Source organism: Mercenaria mercenaria, chromosome 1 (assembly GCF_021730395.1).
Source record: "Mercenaria mercenaria strain notata chromosome 1, MADL_Memer_1, whole genome shotgun sequence".
Classification (NCBI taxonomy): Eukaryota; Metazoa; Mollusca; class Bivalvia; order Venerida; family Veneridae; genus Mercenaria; species Mercenaria mercenaria.
The window spans coordinates 30233478-30256868 of NC_069361.1; the positions used below are offsets into that span (position 1 = coordinate 30233478).

A 23391-nucleotide genomic window follows, 5' to 3' on the forward strand; every position below is an offset into this window, starting at 1 on the left:
AGTAATCCCTTCATAGATAGGAGAATTATTGACCGGACAGGAAAAAAATGCCCTGTTGACCTTTGACCTAAAACTGTGACCTTAACCTTTAAGCTAGGGATCCAGGTTTTGCGCATGACACGTCGTCTCAGCATGGTGAACATTTGTGCAAAATAATATTAAAACCCCTTCATTGATGACAGAGTTATGGACCGGACATGAAATTTCAAACGGAAGGAAGGACGGACGGAATGACGGAAAAGCGCATTCGTATAGGTTAAAGGTCAGTAAATGAAATCCTTCTTTGTTTCATATAAAAAACGACAACTTCAGGTCGTCTTTATGTATCTTTAGAGAACATCACTTTTCCCTACACCTATTTTTCATGAAAGTTCTATCAAATATAAACGAAAAATGAAAAGAAAATCGGAGGTTGAATAGTTCCTAGTGAAATGCCAGTCAGCTGTGGTCTGCTACCCTAAAAATGGCGCATATTTGCTCTCGTCCGCGCAATAAACACCTACTTCCGGTTTCGATCTGCAAAACTTGCCATGTGGGGTGTATGAACATGAAAACCGTCTCATTTCATGCAGAATGTATTCTAGCAGTGAAAAAGTGTGATTAAAGCACTCGTTCTATACGAATTTGAAAATGGGAAAATTAGGATCTATTTGTTATGGACTTCTTTCGACTACATCACGGAAGCACATTTTCGACCGAATTACTGACCTTATTCCTATAGTCCCCAAAACAGGTTTTCAACCAGTAGGTGACTAATAATGTAAGTTCATATAAAACATATATAAATTCGATGCATATGATGCTGATAAGTTAAAAGACATCTTTATTTCAAACAATTTGTGAGCACCGCCCGCTTCGGAAAGAATGGTTACTAGTACACTGTGGGGATCCGACGTGACCAGAAGGTAAGGTGTGGAGCCCGATTTGTAAACAAATCGGCTTGCTTCAGGTATTATTTTTGGTCATAACTTTGTTACTACTCAATGGAATTTCATGAAATAAAGACGAACACCTTCCTCTTTAAAAGACAAACTCACAACGCTGGTAAGAAGCCAGATTAATTTGACATATATTTTTGTGCAAAAAGTGCAACGGCGTATTTCGCTGGTGGCAAAATGTTGTGCTATGGCACGGAGCATTTCACTTAAAATTTTAAAAATGGTGTAAATGATTTGAAAATCATCTTCAGGCTACAATACATTAGTTTCTAAGTAGTGTTCCGAATTATAAGCTGACAACAGACATTTTTCAAGATTATATCGGTGACTCTCGCCCTGACTTGCTAAAAACAAAAACGCTACGGTCAGTCCGGAGCACTTCTTGAAGATACTCTGGTGCGGAGCAGTACGTATTTCAACACTTCACCTTTTATGAAGATGTTCTGCTTTCCTGGAAATCTAAACACACTATGTGATTTAGCACAACATTTTTAACCAAGCAAATACGCCGTTGCACTTTTTGCAAAAAGTGCCAAATTAATCTAGCTTCTTACTAGCAAGAAATAAGCCAGGAGTTTGAGCCTTTTTCAACCTACAAAGAGAAAAATTTACACGTTGGCAAGTTTATATTTTGTTTAAAGTTATATATATACCTGTATTAAAAAGAATCTATATAGATATCTCAGAAATGGTAAAGATACTCTAAATCTAGCAGGAAATATAACTTTCCAGTACATCTAATGTGTAAAATGTCTTAGTACACCAAAGGACATAATTTCATCAACATTATAGCAAGAGTTATTAAACCTAAGTCATTCAATTAGTAATAATACGGGAAAGGCGTGTGTGAAGTTTCATTTACTTGTGACGACTTCTAACTGGGATGAAAGCTAGCTGAGACCCACTTGCCTTGTTTAAACACGACGCCGACGCCAATGCCGACGTCGGAGGTACAACAATAGCTCTTGTTGTGTTCATGGATTCTTATCAATAACTTAAGATCATTTCTATGGACGGCTGCTTCCTTAAGTTACTGATATTGGAATTCATAAGTCAGAGGTCAAAGTTACACTCACTTTACGTTACATATATCTTCATATCAGTTTCCGGAGACCCGGATAAACGTTTAACAAGAGCTGTCCGTAAAACAGCCAGTGCTCGACTATTCGAATTGTTGCTCTAGAAACAGTTATATTGCCCTAAATGTTGAAATATCTATAGAGATTAAATCCAGTACCTGCATTAGTTTTGGAGATTGCATGCAAAACTTTAACCAGAAGTTTTCCAGTCTAAAAGGGGGCATAATTTGATGAAAATGCATGTTAGGATTATGGATCTGGGTGCTATTACTTACTTTTATAATCCCGGTTACACATGTGAAGTTTCAAATCAATATCTGCATTAGTTGTTGAGATAGTTACTTGCATGTAAAACTTTAACCAGGATTTTTCTCAGTTTTATAACCACTAAGACACAAGTGAAGTATTATTTTTTTGGTTCGGTTTAACGTCGCACCGACACAATTATAGGGCATATGGCAACTTTTCAGCTTTGTTGAAGAAGGAAGACCCCAGGTGCCCCTCCGTGTATTATTTCATTAGACCGGACACTCGAGTAGATCCACCGACCTTCCGCAAGCCAGCTGGGTGGCTTCCTCACATGAAGAATTCAACGCCTCGATTGAGGCTCAAACCCAAATCGTTCAGGGACCAGTGATTAGAAGTCAGCGGCCGTAACTACTCGGCAACGGAGGCCCCACAATTTTTAGTTCAATATCTACATTAGTTTTGGAGATAGTTACTTGCATGCAAAACTTTAACCAGGATTTTCTGAGTCCAAAATGGGCAAAATTTAGACAAAATACATGTCAGAGTTATAGGACTTGACCCAGTGAGGTTGGTAATTGACCTAGACAAAGAAAAAGAAATACGTTTCAAAGCGATATGCCTTTAAATGATAGTTATACGTACTTGCATGCAAAAAATTTAACCAAGGTGTGACGCCGACGCCGACGCCATGGTGAGTTCTTAGCTAAAAATGAAACCGGACAGAGTGATTGCCTGTTTCATGTACATACAGCTTACTGATATTATCATACAGGCAAAAACCAATGACACACTGATTCTTTGCAAAAAAGCCCTAGGAGGCTTAAACAGAAATACAAATTTATAAAATATTTGAGCCGCGCCATGGGAAAACCAACATAGTGGCTTTGCGACCAGCATGGATCCAGACCAGCCTGCGCATCCGCGCAGTCTGGTCAGGATCCATGCTGTTCGCTAACGGTTTCTCTAATTGTAGTAGGCTTTAAAAGCGAACAGCATGGATCCTGACCAGACTGCGCGGATGCGCAGGCTGGTCTGGATCCATGCTGGTCGCAAAGCCACTATGTTGGTTTTCTCATGGCGCGGCTCATTTGTTTGATGTGATTACATGGATATTGTTGTGTTGTAGACGAAGACGTCTGTCAATGACCAAACGGGAAGTTGTATTGCCATACATGTCTCAGAAAAGTTTTCATTTGAAAAAGAAAAGAAAAAAAAGTCATTTTTATTGAACTGTGATTATCATGGATTCTAATTTTCATTGAAGGTGCTAAGGATGGCGGTATTTATTGTAATACGTTTTGTGGAAACTTGGTGATGCCGACAGGAAAGCACATGGGCTGCATGCCAGTGTGAAATGTGAATATTGAAACTCACATACAGTCTCAAAATTGATATTTAACCACATAAATAACTTTACATGATTAAATTCAGGACTACAAATTTGACCTACTTCTATTGAAAAACAAACCTTGAGCTGATATCTGACCAAAATTATACGGGAAAATGTCATATGTTTCACTAATATCGTGATTCAAAAACTGAACCTTATCACGATCATGCCCCATGACGTCACTTAACGGACATGTTGATCCACTTTACTGTTACAGGTATAAATATAACTCGAGAATTTCATAATGATCATAATTCCTTTTGAAAAGCATTGTTGCAACGCAATTTGCAAATATGAAACTCGGGCCGATCTTAATTTTGCTGGTCGTGTGCGTCGGTAAGTTTCGTTTTACAAGTTTCGGTTTCGGGTGTTTTCTCTTGTTAAAAGTTTCATGAAATACTTACTCATACATCGGGCAGGCGTATATATGCGACGGCCAAAGAGAATAAAACAGGCATACAAGTAGGGAAATGTTATCACTGTTTTTTTTTTGTACGCCGACCTTTGTTATAGGAAAATTTTACCCATATTTCGTACTTGTAATGAAGAATAATTACTATAAACGCTTGCGTATAGTAACATAAAATATTCTACGAATAGTGGAGCTAAAAATCCCTTCATGGATTGTTGAGTTATACACCCAACATGGCAAAAGGAGAAGCCCTGTTGACATCTGACCTCAAACTGTGACTTTTATCTTTGTGCTAGGGGTCTTTATTTTGCGCATGACACGTCTAATCATAGAAAACATTTGTGCCGAGTAATATTAAAATCCCTTGACGAATAACAGAGTTATAGACTTTGCACAAAATCGTGGACGGAAAGACGGAAAAAAGTGCAATCGTATGATTCCCAAAACTGGTTTTCAACCAGTAGGTGACTTAAAAAGGCACACAATAAGTGTTTAACTAGCCAGTAATCGTGTGCTACTATTACAAACCAGCAGTCCTTTTTACGAAATTACTGTTTCTACATGACATCTAATTGTGAATGCAGTTCTACATATACTTAGTTGCACAGAGTACACTTGTGGAGGATCAATTATGCTTAAAGTTGTAATCTATTGATGAAATATTGTAGTTAAAGATGACCTAAGTATGTTCATTTTTTTAATTCTACACAAATAGCAACAGCATATTGCTGTACCACTGACACAGATTGCATAGGTACCTTGAACTGTGGCGACGGTCAAGAAGAATATTGTCATGGCAACCACTGTCACTGCCATCACGTGCACGAGTGCACCACAGACAGCGACTGTCATGGTCATTGTAACGCCGGTGGAACACCATCATGCGATGAACACGGTCATTGCCATTGTTACTAACGAAGGTATTTTATTAACTACCACTTGCTTTCGAGTTATATTTAATTTCGCTTAAATCATATCAACAATAAGGCTAAATTTTAGAGAATTAAATCTGATATTGCGCAATTTCTGTAGTAGATGCTGAAATTTCGAAAAAAAAAAAATAAAAAAATAGAAGAATAAACAAAAGAAAACACAACAATAAACGACAGGTTTAATAGTCTTTCTATTTTACCAAACAGCTGGAAAATACGCAGCAAGTTAATTCTTTCTTTAACACTGATACTTCCTTTTCATTTATTTACAGGTTTTGGACAAAGAAACGTAAACAACACACTGAAGACATACTAGTCGTATAAAATAATGACGTTTTATAAAAGAAAAAAAAATGTCGAAAACTCTTAACTATTAAACTATTTTTATCTGATCCTAATTTATTCAAAAATGTACAAACATTAAAAAATAAAACCTACTACAAAAAGCTAAGTTTACTTTCTTTGTGGTTAAATTCGCACTAGTTAAACGTTAGATCATTAGATAAGCCAAAATAGAAAGAAATGTTGCCTCATCTGCCATATCTCTTCTTTCTCAAAACCAAGGAATATCAGTACTCGTAGGACCCCACCAAATAAAACTAGAGCTATCACTGAAGGTGATAAATGTACACACCCCCTCCCCTCTACATTAGTTTTGGAGATAGTTACTTGCATGCAAAACTTTAACCAGAATTTTCTGAGTCCAAAATGGGCAAAATTTAGACAAATACATGTCAGAGTTATAGGACTTGACCCAGTGAGGTTGGTAATTGACCTAGACAAAGAAAAAGAAATACGTTTCAAAGCGATATGCCTTTAAATGATAGTTATACGTACATGCATGCAAAAATTTAACCAAGGTGTGACGCCGACGCCGACGCCAGGGTGAGTTCTTAGCTAAAAATGAAACCGGACAGAGTGATTGCCTGTTTCATGTACATACAGCTTACTGATATTATCATACTGACAAAAACCAAAGACACACTGATTCTTTGCAAAAAAAGCCCTAGGAGGCTTAAACAGAAATACAAATTTATAAAATATTTGTTTGATGTGATTACATGGATATTGTTGTGTTGTAGACGAAGACGTCTGTCAATGACCAAACGGGAAGTTGTATTGCCATACATGTCTCAGAAAAGTTTTTATTTGAAAAAGAAAAGAAAAAAAAAGTCATTTTTATTGAACTGTGATTATCATGGATTCTAATTTTCATTGAAGGTGCTAAGGATGGCGGTATTTATTGTAATACGTTTTGTGGAAACTTGGTGATGCCGACAGGGAAGCACATGGGCTGCATGCCAGTGTGAAATGTGAATATTGAAACTCACATACAGTCTCAAAATTGATATTTAACCACATGACTTCAACTTTACATGATTAAATTCAGGACTACAAATTTGACCTACTTCTATTGAAAAACAAACCTTGAGCTGATATCTGACCAAAATTATACGGGAAATTGTCATATGTTTCACTAATATCGTGATTCAAAAACTGAACCTTATCACGATCATGCCCCATGACGTCACTTAACGGACATGTTGATCCACTTTACTGTTACAGGTATAAATATAACTCGAGAATTTCATAATGATCATAATTCCTTTTGAAAAGCATTGTTGCAACGCAATTTGCAAATATGAAACTCGGGCCGATCTTAATTTTGCTGGTCGTGTGCGTCGGTAAGTTTCGTTTTACAAGTTTCGATTTCGGGTGTTTTCTCTTGTTAAAAGTTTCATGAAATACTTACTCATACATCGGGCAGGCGTATATATGCGACGGCCACAGAGAATAAAACAGGCATACAAGTAGGGAGATGTTATCACTGTGTTTGCGTACGCCGACCTTTGTTATAGGAAAAATTTACCCATATTTCGTACATTGTACTTGTAAAGAAGAATAATTACTATAAACGCTTGCGTATAGTAACATAAAATATTCTACGAATAGTGGAGCTAAAAATCCCTTCATGGATTGTCGAGTTATACACCCAACATGGCAAAAGGAGAAGCCCTGTTGACATCTGACCTCAAACTGTGACTTTTATCTTTGTGCTAGGGGTCTTTATTTTGCGCATGACACGTCTAATCATAGAAAACATTTGTGCCGAGTAATACTAAAATCCCTTGACGAATAACAGAGTTATGGACTTTGCACAAAATCGTGGACGGAAAGACGGAAAAAAGCGCAATCGTATGATTCCCAAAACTGGTTTTCAACCAGTAGGTGACTTAAAAAGGCACACAATAAGTGTTTAACTAGCCAGTAATCGTGTGCTACTATTACAAACCAGCAGTCCTTTTTACGAAATTACTGTTTCTACATGACATCTAATTGTGAATGCAGTTCTACATATACTTAGTTGCACAGAGTACACTTGTGGAGGATCAATTATGCTTAAAGTTGTAATCTATTGATGAAATATTGTAGTTAAAGATGACCTAAGTATGTTCATTTTTTTAATTCTACACAAATAGCAACAGCATATTGCTGTACCACTGACACAGATTGCATAGGTACCTTGAACTGTGGCGACGGTCAAGAAGAATATTGTCATGGCAACCACTGTCACTGCCATCACGTGCACGAGTGCACCACAGACAGCGACTGTCATGGTCATTGTAACGCCGGTGGAACACCATCATGCGATGAACACGGTCATTGCCATTGTTACTAACGAAGGTATTTTATTAACTACCACTTGCTTTCGAGTTATATTTAATTTCGCTTAAATCATATCAACAATAAGGCTAAATTTTAGAGAATTAAATCTGATATTGCGCAATTTCTGTAGTAGATGCTGAAATTTCGAAAAAAATAAATAAAAAAATAGAAGAATAAACAAAAGAAAACACAACAATAAACGACAGGTTTAACAGTCTTTCTATTTTACCAAACAGCTGGAAAATACGCAGCAAGTTAATTCTTTCTTTAACACTAATACTTCCTTTTCATTTATTTACAGGTTTTGGACAAAGAAACGTAAACAACACACTGAAGACATACTAGTCGTATAAAATAATGACGTTTTATAAAAGAAAAAAAAAATGTCGAAAACTCTTAACTATTAAACTATTTTTATCTGATCCTAATTTATTCAAAAATGTACAAACATTAAAAAATAAAACCTACTACAAAAAGCTAAGTTTACTTTCTTTGTGGTTAAATTCGCACTAGTTAAACGTTAGATCATTAGATAAGCCAAAATAGAAAGAAATGTTGCCTCATCTGCCATATCTCTTCTTTCTCAAAACCAAGGAATATCAGTACTCGTAGGACCCCCCCCCCCACCACCGCACGCACTGATACAGTACATTGCGATTTGACGCACACAAGATTGCATAATCATGTGGACTGTATGTATAAAGATTCTATGTATATAGTATAGTAACAAAACCAAAGTCTTATATAACTCTGCAGAATATTTATCTAAAAGAACGTAACATGCACCATGCACAAGTAGGGTTGGTACTGATCACTTGTGTGAAGTTTGATTAAATTGTGTGCAAGGGTTTGGGAGATTAGGCGCGCACAAGTGATATACAGGTTCCTCGTACCCAGAAAGCTGATAATCAGAACGACCATGATGACCCTACATCGCTCATCTGTTAAACTTGGCCTTATAATCATCAAGATAAACATTCTGACCAAATTCCATGAAGATATCGTCACAAGTGTGGCCTCTACAGTGTTGTAAAACAAGCTTTTCCTTCGAAATGAGTTGTGATCCAGGTTTTGACCCCCTATGACCCAATTTCGAACTTGGCCTTGGAATCATCAAGATAAACATTCTTACCAAGTTTTATCAAGATAGGGTAATTAATTTGCCTCATTTGTGTAGAAAAGCTTTTCTTTTGAGTTGACCTGGTGACCTAATTTTTGACCCAACATGACCGATTTCTTTAATTTTGCTTAGAAATTATCAAGATAAACATTCTACGCAAGTTTGTATCAAATCAAGCATAACTATATCAAGGGCCAAAACAGAGTGTTGCCATTTCCAGGAGCAGTAACTCTAGAATCCATGTGTAAGTGTTGTTAAAATCAAACGAGCCGTGCCATGAGAAAATCAACATAATGGGTTTACGACCAGCATGGATCCAGACCAGTCTGCGCATCTGCGCAGTCTGGTCAGGATCCATGCTGTTCGCTAACGGTTTCTCTTAATGTCCGGATCCATGCTGGTCGCAAACACACTATGTTGGTTTTCTCATGACACGGTTTAAATGTTAAATGTGACTTCTATCGTGTTCACAAGGTAAAGATTAACAAATTTTGGCTCTTTCGGGGGGTCATTTAGGGGCCGTTACTCCGCGACCTATGATTTGATCTGACGGATTCATGATGGAATCAAAGATCTATTGCTGTAAAGGAAATATTGTTGCAAGTTTGTTGCAAAAGAAAAAAACCCCAAACATACAAGAAGCCTTAATATGGCTGCAAAAGCCAGCATACAAAGTTTTGGCCCTTTAAGGCGTCATAATTCTGGAACCAATGGTCGGATCTGGCCAGTTTTTGGGAGAAAGCGAGATATTATGCCAATACAAGTTGAGTACAAGTTTGATAAAATAAATTGCAAAATATGGTTTCTATCGTGTTCGCAAGAAATTGAATGTGGACGGACGACGACGGACGAAGGGCGATCAAAAAGATCACCTTGTCACTACGTGACAGGTGAGCTAACAAGCGGGTCATGATCACCCTATATCGCTCACAAGTTAAACTTGGCCTTGAAATCATTAAAATAAACATTCAAACCAAGTTTCATGAAGACAGGGACATAGCTGTGTCATTTACTGTGTTAACGAGCTGTTCCTTTGATTACAGTGTTGGCCTAGTTTTTGACCCCACCTGACCCAGTTTCGTACTTGGCTCAAGAGTGCTAATTACCCTTTCCTTTCATATGGCTTGGTGACCTAGATTTTGATCCCATATAACCCAGTTTTAAACTTGGCATAGGAATTATCAACATAAACACTCTGACCAAGTTCCTTGAAAATAGGGTCATAAATATGGCATATAGAGTGTTAACAAAGCACTTCCTTTGATTTGGAAGGGTGATCTAGTTTTTGACCCCACATGTCCCAGTTTCAGACTTGCTATAGCAATCATCAAGATAAACATTCTGAACATGTTTCATGAAGATAAGGTTATAAATGTGGTCTCTGGGGTGTTAACAAGCTTTTACTTTGATTTGACCTGTGTCAGAATAATTCTTTGTTGCTTGTTGCAAAACGGCGTTAAACCTTAAGCTGTAAATTTATACTGTATGCTTGCTTAAACGGCAGCAGAAAAAAAGGTTTATCGACGTTCGCTTTATTGTATAGCAAATCCTGACAACCTGGTGACCTTGTTTTTGACCCTACTAATCCCAGTTTCGAAGCTGGCCTAGCGATTATCAAGATAAACATTCTCAATCTTGTCAAAGCATAAATGAAACCTCCTAAAGACTGAAAGTTTCAAAATAGAAAATTTTGCCTCTTTCAGGGTCAGTTACTCTAGAACCCATGAAGGAATTTAGCAGGTTTTCGAAAGGATCCGACAGAAATTGTGACTTTATTTTTTGTGTAAGCGTGGTTAAATTCAAATGTAAGGTGTCACTTCTATCGTGTTCATAAGGTAAAACACATTTTGAATCTTTTTTGGGCCAATCAGGGGCTATAACCAAGTAACCTATGATTGGATCTGTCGGATTCATCATGGAACCCAAGACCAATTGTTGTTAAAGATACTTTGCAAATTTGTATCAAATCAAACATAAACGAGGTCTCTATACAGCTGCAAAAGCCAATTAGAAAACTTTGGCCCTTTAAGGGGTGATTACTCTGGAACCCATGATGGGATCTGGCCAGTTTTCGACAGGGGATATTATGCCAATTAAAGTTATGTGTAAGTATTATTAAAATCAAATGAAAAATATGGTCTCTATTGTGTTTAAACTTCAAAACTAGCAAGTTTTGGCCTTTTAATGGGCCATAATCCTGGAATCAATGATGGAATCTGGTCAGCTTTCGAAAAGAACCAGAATATTATGCCAATACAAGTTATGGGCAAGTTTGATTAAAATCGATTGCAAAATGTTGTCTCTATCATGTTCAAAAGAAATTGTGGACGGACAACTGACGACGGTCAAAGGGCGAACACACAAGAGCTCACCCTGTCACTACGTAACAGGTGAGCTGAGAGTAATGTTTACATGAACCAAATAAGAAATGTTTTGTCCTTTTAACCTCACGTGATTTTGCCTATTTAAGTATCTCAATGATACTTTTCTCAAGGTAGTTCTGCACGTTTGATAAACCGGAAGTGATGGCGTAACGTCATTTATCAGGGAAACGTAGAATAAATATTGATATTTTGATATTTTAATGTTGGTTTCAATTAAATGTTGTTTTTCTTAGACCTTTTTGGTAGGTTCCAACTCTACTTAACTCTCACATAAAATTAAAATTACACACTTAAATTCAGGACTACAATTTTGAAAGCTATCTATCGTAAAACAAACTCTGAGCTGAAATTATGCGAGAAATTGTCATATGTTTCACCAATGTCGTGATTTAAAAACTGAACCATATCACGATCATGCTCCATGCCGTGACTGAACATGCTGATCCAGTTTACTTTACAGGTATAAATATAACTCAACTTTTCATAATGATCATTATTTCACTGGAATAGAATTAACAGATATGAAAGTCGGGACGGTCTTACTTTTGCTGGCTGTGTGCGTCGGTAAGTTTCGTTTTATAAATTTCGGTTTTTCTTTTCGTTTTCTTGAAGCAAATGTATGGATATCTTGTGGAAAATAGGTCTACGACGGAGTGAAAATCTAGAAACTGTAATAAAATTGTTCTGAAGTAGCTGAATTTTATATGAAAAAAAGAACAATTTCTTTTATTGGTATATAGCCTACAAGGTCATTTTAGTGCCATTAGCAAAATGGCGGTTGATCCATTGCTGGAAGGTTTTAATTTAGTTATTATAAATACATAGTAGACGGCGCACTTATCGAGTAGTTTGTAGATCACAATATTATATTCGTATTCAATGAAAATATAATATGCAGGGTTAACTCGTAATCATCTAACAGTACATTTTTTAAAAAAGGAATTAGATCTACATGCATAAATAAAACAAGACAAAGTAATTTTTAGTGCACCCTGGTTTATTTTTAGACCAGTAGCGGTAATTGATTGAGAGTGATAGGTGCAGAAAGGTCAAACTTGAACTATGAATGTACAGCTTGCATTAAATTGAAGCTAAAAACACAATTCGATATTACATATTTGGTTCGTTTATGACATAGACACATTATTTCTTGCAGACCCTGTTTTGGTGATTGCTCCGCCTCCTTGAATGTGGGAAATCTATAGTAGGCGGAACAATGAATACTCATTAATTTTGAACTACTTCATAATTTAGTGGATCAAATTCTTCAGTTATGAGCTAATATGAAATCAAGCTTTACTTTTTTTGAAAATGCCTCGCTTGTCATTGGATAAAAACAATGTTTGAACTATAACTTTATGAAAAGTTTGATAAACGTTATATTTTGTCCTAGATTCCGACCTAGATAATGACACCAAGATATAACTGACGAGACAATATTCATTTGAGTCGTTAATCATGACGTAGTAAATGCAGTAGCTATTTCCCGTACGCAGAATTTACTTCCGGTTTATGCAAATCGCAAAATTTAATTCCTGCTTTTCTCAAAGGTAGCAGAAATAAAAAAAAAACGCAAACATAAACTAGGCCCATTTTAGGACAAAACCGCAGCATTTTAAATGTGCACTATTACTACAAACCGCAGAAATTAACACGTGCACTGCCACTACAAACTTGCAGTCTTGGTTTAGAAAAAAATGACTGTAATTACATGATTCTAATTGCAATTGCTATTTTTCATAGACAATCAGCCGAAGTTAAATGCTTGTTAGGATGATTTACTATGTTTAAAGTTACTATCTACGGTTGAATTTATTTTTGTTGGAAGATGACCAAAGTATATCATGTTTCGTTTCATTTTTGTTCTCACATAAACAGCAACAGTGTATTGCTGTACCACCGACGCAGATTGTGTAGGTACCGTAAACTGTGGCGAGGGTCAAGAGGAATTTTGTCATGGCAACCACTGTCACTGCGGTCACTTCCAGGTTTGCGCAGACGACAGCGACTGTCATGGTCATTGTAACGCCGGTGGAACACCAACGTGCGACGCAAACAACCATTGTCATTGTAACTAACGAACGGTAAGTTGCTTTCAGGTTGTATCTTACTCCAGAAATAGTATATCATTAACGAATAGCTACAATTTATAAATTGAAACTGAAAATAAAGTCTATTATTATTATCTGTTGTAAAAGTCGAAATTTCAAAAAAAACAAAACAAAAAAAAAAAAACTTTTTAACCAGTTGTAAAATACGTAATTCTTCTACAAACACTGACACTATTGCTTTATTAATTCACAGGTTTTGGACACTGAAAGATGAAAGAGACATTGTGGATATATATGTGCAAAGAAAAAATATTGTTTTGTGTTGTTTTTTTTTCTGAAAATGAATGCCGAAAACTTTTAACTTCAATTTCTTTTTATTGTGTGTTTGGTCCTTACTTAGTTTCAAAAGACACAGAAAATAAACAGTAAAAGAAGTAAACCGAAGATAAAATATGAATTTGTGTTTTTTTTTCTTAGTTGTTTTGTGATTAGATTTTCTTTTGTTACTCGTGAGGCCAAAGGAAGCAAAACTCAATTTTGACATCGCCTGATTCTATATTAATATAAAGTAACAAGTCCACTTTTGCTGTTCAAATAAGTTTACCTGCGCGATCACTGCATGAGCGTGACTACAAAACGAACTCCCCCCCCCCCCCCCCCCACCCCTAAAAAAGTAGGTAAGCATATTTTGTTATTGCTGGATATTTTACGGACGGGCGTCGGGCATAAGGAAGGGTACCAGCCTATGGCTTTACCGGTTTTAAACCAGTTGACTTCTATGTAACAACATACTATTCTTCAGCAGAAAGATGTGAACAATTTGATAAGTATTTTTTTATACACGTTACCCTTGCATTATGCCGGTCCCTTGGATCCCCTCTCACACCAACCCAGTTATATCTATTTGTTGGTGCCGGTATGTCTAAGAGAAGTGTAACGCTGAACATCCGCTCTATTTTCTCTCTGTTCTCAAACACCTTGTTGCAGTCCGTATTCACAAGGAAATGTATGGCACTTCCAGCGTCCTGTGGAAATAATATGAAAAGTTTTCTTGATCTTATCAAATAAAACTTTATGCATAGTAACGAAATACAATAATTTATTAACAATCAACGATAGGTATGTTTATCTATTATGCCTATAATCTTTCGACAATGATTTCAAAAAGTCAAAATTATATAACCATGACAATTTTGTTGAAAAAATATTAGCAAATTCGAGAAAACTGCATTTTAATGTATATGTGGAAATATGTAAAGGTTTTGTATAATACCAATTCATAGGCAAGAACCGCACATCAGCTCATTATAAATATAGTTTTTGCTACACGAAGACACAAGGAAAACAAAAGACGAAAAACTGCTAATTAATCATGCCTGTGTGTCTTAACCCCGGAGACACGAATTTGTGCGTCTTCATGTCCTCGCGTACCCGCAGCTGGGCAAGACAAGAGTTTGAAGTGGACACGAAATTTTGAAGGCGGGATATTTAAACTTTATGGGTAAAGACATGAAATATCATAATGGTAAAATGTCTTGCCGGCGGGTGTAGATGACAAATCAACAGATTATCGCCCTTTCGTGTCCTCATGTCTTCGCTATGAACACGCGACATCATGAAATCTCAATAGTGTCGTCCTTTCGTGTCTTCGCCCCGAACACATGACGACACCGTAAGTCGGCAGTCCTTTCGTGACCTCGCGCCTTCTCTCCGAGTACATAAAGACACGACAAATAAGCAGTGTTTCGTCCGCAAAAATACGAAATATTAGCCACCATATCTGCCTGCACAACAGAATAATATCCCTTTAATATTCACCCCTGCTTTAAAAGGGAGATAATATTGGAAAATGCGCACAAATCAGACATCAGTACCACTTGCTGGTATTTACCTGGTTCTGTTTTAAAAATGAAGCGATTTTTAGCGCTATATGTATAGATAAAAGGTCAAAGTTTACGTTATAGAGCGGTTTTTTTCTCTAAAAAATTGTGCAAATAGGTTAAAATACTTTTGAAAAAGTTCACCTTTTTGGCCATAGACAATAGCTTTATATGTTGAAGAAAATACATTGTTATATCAGATTTATGACACTTATTAAGCATTTATTAATTTTGGTGTACGAGTCCTAACAAGTGAGGTAGCGTCTTTTCACGCATACGGAGTTGTAGCGTCCCAATGACTTCGTAGAAAACATCGACTTTCCTACAAATCCAAAGGATAACTTGACCACCATTTATCACTTTGTTTCTGAATCCTATTATAAATGTAATGCAATCGAAACATGCTGCATGTACCAGACAATGATGAGAAGACTGAATCCCCATAAATTCAAGACCATGTCTGTTATATCTATGAAAACAAGAAAAAACAACAACAACAACAACAACAACAAAAATGAATCATGACTCGCTTTAATGATAATCTTTGTTGAAAGAACATCACATTGCCATTGAAGATTACAGCCACTGTTCAAATATTTTCAATTTATTTAAGCTACTTTATGTCTGTGTCAAAAAAAGTAATAAGAGATAAAGATAAAGTGTATCAAAACACTAAATAAATTCTAAGTAAAACTTGGGCATGATTCATAAAATATTGGTGCAAGGGTTATGCATCTTGTGTTATATGATGTGGGTTATAATGTGGAATAACTACTTCAAGATTGAATCAAATCCATTTAGTAATAACTGAGATATATTGAAAATGCATTAAAATTAACCTTAAATTCTAAGTAAAAGGGAACATAATTCATGACAAATTAGTGCCAGAGTTATGCACCTTGTGTGCCATGATATTTTAAGTTTGAAGCAAATCCATTTAGTAATATCTGAGATAGAGCAAAAGTGCATCAAAACTTTAACCTGAAACTGTAAGTAAAAAGGGGGAATAATTCATAAAAAATTGGCGCAAGAGTTATGGCCCTTGTCCATATGATGTGAGTGATGATGTCGAACAATATTTTTTAAGTTTGAATCAAATAATAATAACAGAGATAGAGTGAAAGTGCACCAAAGCTTTAACCTGAAATTTCAAGTAGATAAGGGGCATTATTCATGAAAATTTGTGCCAAAGTTATGGACCTTGTGCCATATGATGTGGGTGATGATGTGGAACAACTATTATGAATTTGAATCAGAGTCATATAGTAATAACTGAGATAGAGTAAAAGTGCATAAAAACTTTAACCTGAAATTGTAAGTAAAAAGGGGGAATAATTCATAAAAAATTGGCGCAAGAGTTATGGCCCTTGTCCATATGATGCGAGTGATGATGTCGAGCAATATTTTTAAGTTTAAATCAAATAGTAATAACAGAGATTGAGTGAAAGTGCACCAAAACTTTAACCTGAAACTGTAAGTAAAAAGGGGGAATAATTCATAAAAATTGGCGCAAGAGTTATGGCCCTTGTCCATATGATGCGAGTGATGATGTCGAGCAATATTTTTAAGTTTGAATCAAATAGTAATAAGAGAGATTGAGTGAAAGTGCACCAAAACTTTAACCTGAAATTCTAAGTAAAAAGGGGAATACTTCTTGAAATATTGGTGTGAAAGTTATGGCCCGAATGCCAGATAATGTGGATGATAATGAGGAACAACTATTTTCAGTTTAAAGCAATCCCATCAAGTAATTACAGATATAAGGAGAAAAAAGATTAGTGTAAAATAACTTTAACCAAGGTGGGGACGCGGAAAGATGCCAACGCCGACGCCAGGGTGAGTTGGATAGTACTTCGTAAAGCCGAGCTAAAAACGGCTGAAACTCTAAAAATGTTCACATGATACTCTGTTTTCAAACGTTTGAGACCAGTTCTGCAGGACCACAGACATCTTTGGCCACTTCAACACAGTCACATAAAACATCTTTGAAAACTAAAAGGTACTTGTGTATCTGAAATTTATGTATACATAATTGACCAGGGTACAGAACACATTTGTGCTTGCTGTGCCTTTATTTGCTTATAATACACACGGGTCAGAATTTACACTAAAGAAAAACACGGCATTTTTAAGACAGAGACTGTTAGGTAATTTTTTTATAGGCAAACTGCGTATTTTCAGTTTCTTATCTGGCATAAGGAGAACTTGTTTTGCATAAATTTGCCTGTTTATAAAAACTGTTGCTACTTCGTGATATGTCGATCAGAGTTCAATTTATAAACTCGTCTGTCGATTAGGGAAAACAGCATAATTTACTTTGCCTTACTTAAATAAGTACTAGTATCGTACTGAATAATACTATCTAAAAAACGGATCGTTCAAGTACAAAAACACTGCTGACGTCAAAACCGAACTATAATGTTATCTATTATATTTATGTAAACCGACTTTAATGATCATGTAAACACCTTTGAGACCACCCCTCAGGTAAATTTTCATTTTGGAAATCATATCTGACAGACCCGTAATATTCATAACATGTATATACAGAATTGTTTAGAAGGGGTAGAAAATACTCTCTGTAAAGGTCACCTTGTTTGGTAACATGTATTTTGACTTACAACACATGTACTTCGGTTGTCCATATTCTATTTTGTAGAAAATATCAAACTTCTTTTTCAAACATATTTTTCCTCTAAATTTGTTTCTGTTGTGTGTCCAACATTTTTACCTAGGTACTCCGGGAAATGAAAACTGATTAACCGATATTGTTTGTAACACTTTCAACTCCCGGAGTACCCGGAGAAATATATTAGACACACAGTATTCATTAAGCAATGACAAAGTACATGTGATATAGGACAAAATGTGCTGTTTAATAAGATATAACCTGTCATGAAAGTTTCTTCTACTTATTATAAATAGTTTGATATATTGTATATGATAAACCAAGGTATATGTGGCATAGAAAAACTAAAACAAAAATTCACCCGAGGGGTGGTTTCGAGACTTGACAAGAACCTTAAATAAAATTTGTATGTTCAGGGATATAAACTACCTATTTTTATTTAGGGACCCAGGATGTCAAAAATAAATGTTTTATATTAGGTATATGAACATTTTTTCCAACATTTTGGGGGCCCAGCCCAAAATCTAGGGGCCATGGGCTGCTGGGCCCCTGCTAATTTGTATAGCAGTGGCTAGGTAGCCGGTTCCGGCTACCTAGACTTTTAGTCTACGTAGCCGATTCCAGCTACCTAGCTAAAGGTCTAGGTAGCCGGCTCTATATATACATATCGTATATGAACATTTAAGTCAAGGTAGCTGGCTTTAATAAACTGAATTATAAAGGATCATTATATTATTTCACCAAATTTCATTTCTTGTGATTTATTATTGATTATTTGTGTTTAAGCTGTTTATTTCGCCGTATAGCAAAATATCGGCCGATATGATAAGAGTGCGTAAATACAGCGAAATAAACAGGCAAATCACAAATAGTAAATAATAAATCACAAGAAATGTAATTTATTTAAGTTATATAATGATCCTTTATATTACAGTAAATCAAAGCTCGCTACCATGACTTACATATTCATATACGATATGTATATATAGACAGCCGGCTACCTACAGCTAACCTAGACCTAGCCACTGCCTTTGTATCCCTGATGTTGTATCCTTATGCACGAAAATAGGGACATCAGAGTTTATACCAATATAACGCCACTGACGAGATATGAAAACGCAACATACATATACCTGAATATATTTTTACTACAAAATGTTCAACACATATACATCTGATACTCTGTACCCATTGTTTTAAAATTTAATCAGCACAACAGATCGTTAAATTAACACAGTGGGCATAGAGTATCGAGATGTGTATGTGTTGAACATTTCAAGGTGATGCTTTTTGTAGTACAAAATATATTCAGGTATATGTTTGTTGCATTTTCATATCTCGTTAGCGTATTGTCAGATAAGTGTTTGTGTAAAGAAAAGAAAACAAACTCAAATACACAAGAACGTACATATAAATAAATAACAAAGATACCAGAATCATGGACAGTTAAGACATACCCTAGTGATGCTCATCTCTGAAATGTTGAATGATTTCTCTCATAAATAGATCCAAAACTTCTGTACCAACCACGTAACATCCATCTGGAGAACACGACACAACAAATGTAATTGATCTATTGAAAAGTTGTCACTCGCACGAATTTTCATTGCCTATTAAACACAGAATGGCCTATATTTGAGTAATTATTTTACTGGTTTGCAACATAGCGCAAGAAAGGCTAGGTGAAAAAGGATTAACTAAAGACGCGCCACAAATAACTGTATTCTTTTGTATTTTCATGATGGTAATGATACATGATTTGCACTAAAAATGAGAAGAATCAAGTTGACAGTGCCATATATAAGGCCAAGACAATCACAGTGTGTTTAATATCTAAATATGCTATTGAATTAAATTGGGAGTATGCACAACACTTCTAAATATTGAGGTGAGTTTAGGCAACACTGTGTTTCTACAGTGTAAGATAAGATAGTTATAAAAAAGCTATTTTTAAAACTACACTGAAAAGCCATAACCAAATAAGTTTGCCGATGACACATTAGTTCTGGGAGGGCCTGTCATCATGCAGAATAGCTGTATTTTACCAAATTGAATGAATATTATCAAAGTGATTTGCACGAAGTTCACGTGGGCGGGAAAAGTAGGACACTAGGCTGCGGTTGGTCTTTAAATATTTGACTACTAACCAAATTATAAACCTAATGACGGAAAATATTCACGCGTGATTATATCCGCCATTACACTTTCATTCTAATGTTAAATACGACAATATAGATCTATGTGCAGTTTATAAAACAAAACCTTATTAACAAAAGGAACAGAAATATAAAGTGTAAATATGACAAATGCAAAGGACTTTTCCCGGAATACATTTGAATTGAACGTCCGAATATGATGAAAAGGTTAAACAAGAAATACGCTAGGGATTTGCCAATCGCATTGTTTCGTTCATTTTGCATGAACCAAGAATTTCCGAATTTCTTAAAAAAAATTCAGTTTTAAAGTGAATAGAATCTACAAGATGTCATATTTTCACTCGAGAAAAAAGTGATAGGTGTTATTCACTAGTGAACAATCTTACATGTAAAATTAACAGATTTTTATTTCATGCTTATGGTTAAACTGAACGTTACAGCCTATAATTCACGTCTTTACAGCTACCAGATATCATATTACCCAATACCAATACAATGTATTTCAAAAATTAACTGAAAAAATAATTGAGCCGTACCATGAGAAAACCAACATAGTGTGTTTGCGACCAGCATGGATCCAGACCAGCCTGCGAATCCGCACAGTCTGGTCAGGATCCATGCTGTTCGCTAACGGTTTCTCTAATTGAAATAGGCTTTGAAAGCGAACAGCATGGATCTTGACCAGACTGCGCGGATGCTGGTCGCAAAAGCACTATGTTGGTTTTCTCACGGTGCGGCTCAAATTAACTAGATAAATTTAATTCGGACCAGTCTGGTTTGGTTCCATGCTGGTCGCAAACGCACTACGTTCGTTTTCACATGGCGCGGCTCATATAATGAATAATTATTTTAATGTAGATCTATCTTTCGGATAAAAACCAAAGGACAAGCAATCTGGTGTCACATTTTCTCGAATAATCCTAATGATAAAAGAAGATCTAAATACAGCTTTTGTTTTGTAATGAATATTGCCAAAATCAAGTTTAAACAAAAATATTGAGAGTAGTGCTGGCGTGCTCATCACGTGACATGCTAAGATGTGCTAGAAGCTATACAGTTGTCATTTTAACAAAATATGGCACAGACTTTGCCATCAAACTTAGTTCACAAATCACAATGTTCCCGTTGTTTACCAGTAAATAAAATACAAGCAGGGATTTGGGTGCGTACTGCGACTGCATGTATTTTTTCTCCAATAAAAGGGGAACATATTAGATCTACTCTGCTATTTGCATTTATTTTGTACTTCTTTGTGAATAGTCTACAGCAGAGTGGACAGAACAACGTTCGGCATAAAAACTAAATATTCAAAATTTAAAAAACGATGTAACATTAACTTACCGTTTTTCTTTATTCTTAGTTTGTAGAACAATCTTCGAGGGTGTCGATGTTTACACAAGAACGGAAAGAGCGCATATAGGTGTTGATGTTTTGATGTCATATTTATTATGACGTCATTGGTATTGGTGTAGACAGGGGGTGTTATTCTTTGTTCTGCATATTTTCTTCTTAAGCTTATAATAATAGGTTATTTAACATTGTTCTGTACAATACGGAGTTGGACGAGTACCCAGCGGAGAAAACCATATTGGACGAGCAGCTAGGCGAGTCTAATATGTTTTTCCCAGCTGGGTACGAGTCCAAATATATCTCGTATAGTACAGTTCAATGTTGAAGTACCTTTTTATTCTGCAGGTATCTATTTTATTTTAGCTTAGATTAAAAATGATTCTTTGAATATTTATTTCTGCCTTCCTGAATTCTAGACGAATAATCAAACTCTGTAAATAGAGCGCCTACTTCACCCGATTAACATTCGGAACATTTTCACGCGTTTCGGGCTTTATCGTATGTTTGACTTTTCCAAATACGGAAAATTACCGGTCTTTTTGTACGCGAGTGCGTCCAATAAATTACCGCATAGTGCGGCAATTTTCCTTTGATCTTTGCAGCATGTTATACATAGTAACACACATTATTACTACAAAACTGTGCTGATATCTTACAAAACTGTTGCGATATATATCAACACGGAAATCTCTATGAAGTTTCATAAGAAAAAAAGTGTTCCGATATATATCAGCACAGTAAAACTGTTCCGATATATATCGGAACACTTTTTCTCTATTGAGGTCCTATCAAGGGAGTATAATTTTTTCCTTTCAAAGAAAAGATGATTTTAGCTCCAATTTACAGTTCACAGAGAAAGAATTGTCACAAACACCTACATTTATAAAGTAAAAGAATAAATAAACTAGAATATTTCAAAAACTTGATAGTATTGCCAAATTCAGAAATACATGAAATATATGAAATTCTGAGATTTCTCAATGTTTCTTTTTCTTTGATTTTTTTTTACAAACAAAACAACAAGTTTTTCATATGTCTGGCCAATGAAATGCAAGAGATTTAAAACCAATGCAGAATTTGTTGGGTACTTTTATCTGGGAACAATTTTCTAAAACAGAAGTTTTAGTGTTTCAGTCCAGCGAGGCGCAGAAAGGGAATCAAAATAGTAAAATAATAATAAACAAATTTAAATGAAAAATAACATATAAATTTTAATGATAAACTATGCGATAAAACAGTATATAGTAGTGCTCGTGTGTTACCAGGATATATCAGAGCTAGGGGTACATCTCGTTATTTTTCTCTCACATATCTGTCTCGGGCTACCGGCCTCGACGATATGTGCAGAGAAAAATACCCTCGATGTACCCCTAGCTCTGATATATCCTGGTAACACACTCTCACACATACTATAACTATTACATATTGTACGGTCACGTGTTGCAAATGGACGTTCACGATTGGATAGATAAAATAGATATAGAATAAAGGAGAATATTTGACGATATCAGTTTCCCCTGTTGGTGTCCGTATATATCCCAATCGTGCAACATCGGGCATTTCCGTATTCTCCGGTAAATACGCGTATCATAAAGGCCGAGGTAATCAGATTGGTATATATCCGTTTGTCCATATTTTCCCGGATATGTATTCCCTATCGTTTATATTATAAATTTCTAGTCACAGGGTGACGTAATAGGCCGGAGCTAAACCTCGGCGTACGGCATATTAACCTGGAGGTTGAAATTTTAAACTGTTTAGTATAAGACATATCTAACACAAGAGAGAAGTTAAGATTGATTAACTAAATTTATGAAGTACATAAACCCTATTTTTTTACTCTGCATCCATATATTGAATAGATCTACACACATTTTTTGCAATATTTATCTTAAGGAATTCATTTGAAGATAATTTTGACACAGTTATGTGGGTCTAATGGCATGAAATCAATAACTGATGATAGCTGGTAATATTTCCATTATTTTTGGAAATCTATTCAAAAGTGCCATTTGTCCACATAGTTATAGTATAACAGTTACTTGTACAACATAAGCTACAGAAAAGTGAAGTACTGTGGGTCCATATAAAATGCCATGATAAGGGTTCATAGTTTTTGTCGGTTTAAAGTAATAAAATAATTAAAAAGAAAAA

At 35.7% G+C, this 23391-nt stretch overlaps 1 protein-coding gene and 1 long non-coding RNA gene across 2 annotated transcripts in view; one reads left to right on the forward strand and one right to left on the reverse strand.

The window, feature by feature from the left end:
* The window catches only part of LOC123542549 (probable ribonuclease ZC3H12C), a 38248-nt gene extending 16925 nt beyond the window's left edge, over positions 1-21323 (reverse strand). Inside the window, exons 1-3 of the mRNA XM_045328454.2 lie at positions 21229-21323; positions 19189-19272; positions 14071-14247 (exon numbers count right to left, since the gene is read on the reverse strand). Of these exons, the coding sequence (XP_045184389.2) occupies positions 14071-14247; positions 19189-19203 (192 nt within the window). The 5' untranslated portion in view covers positions 19204-19272; positions 21229-21323. The remainder of the gene's footprint in view (positions 1-14070; positions 14248-19188; positions 19273-21228) is intronic.
* Positions 11589-13589, forward strand: LOC123542557 (uncharacterized). Its single transcript, XR_006684774.2, has 3 exons — positions 11589-11735; positions 13050-13255; positions 13476-13589. It is a non-coding gene; the product is annotated as an uncharacterized LOC123542557 (long non-coding RNA).
* Positions 21324-23391: the final 2068 nt, after the last annotated feature.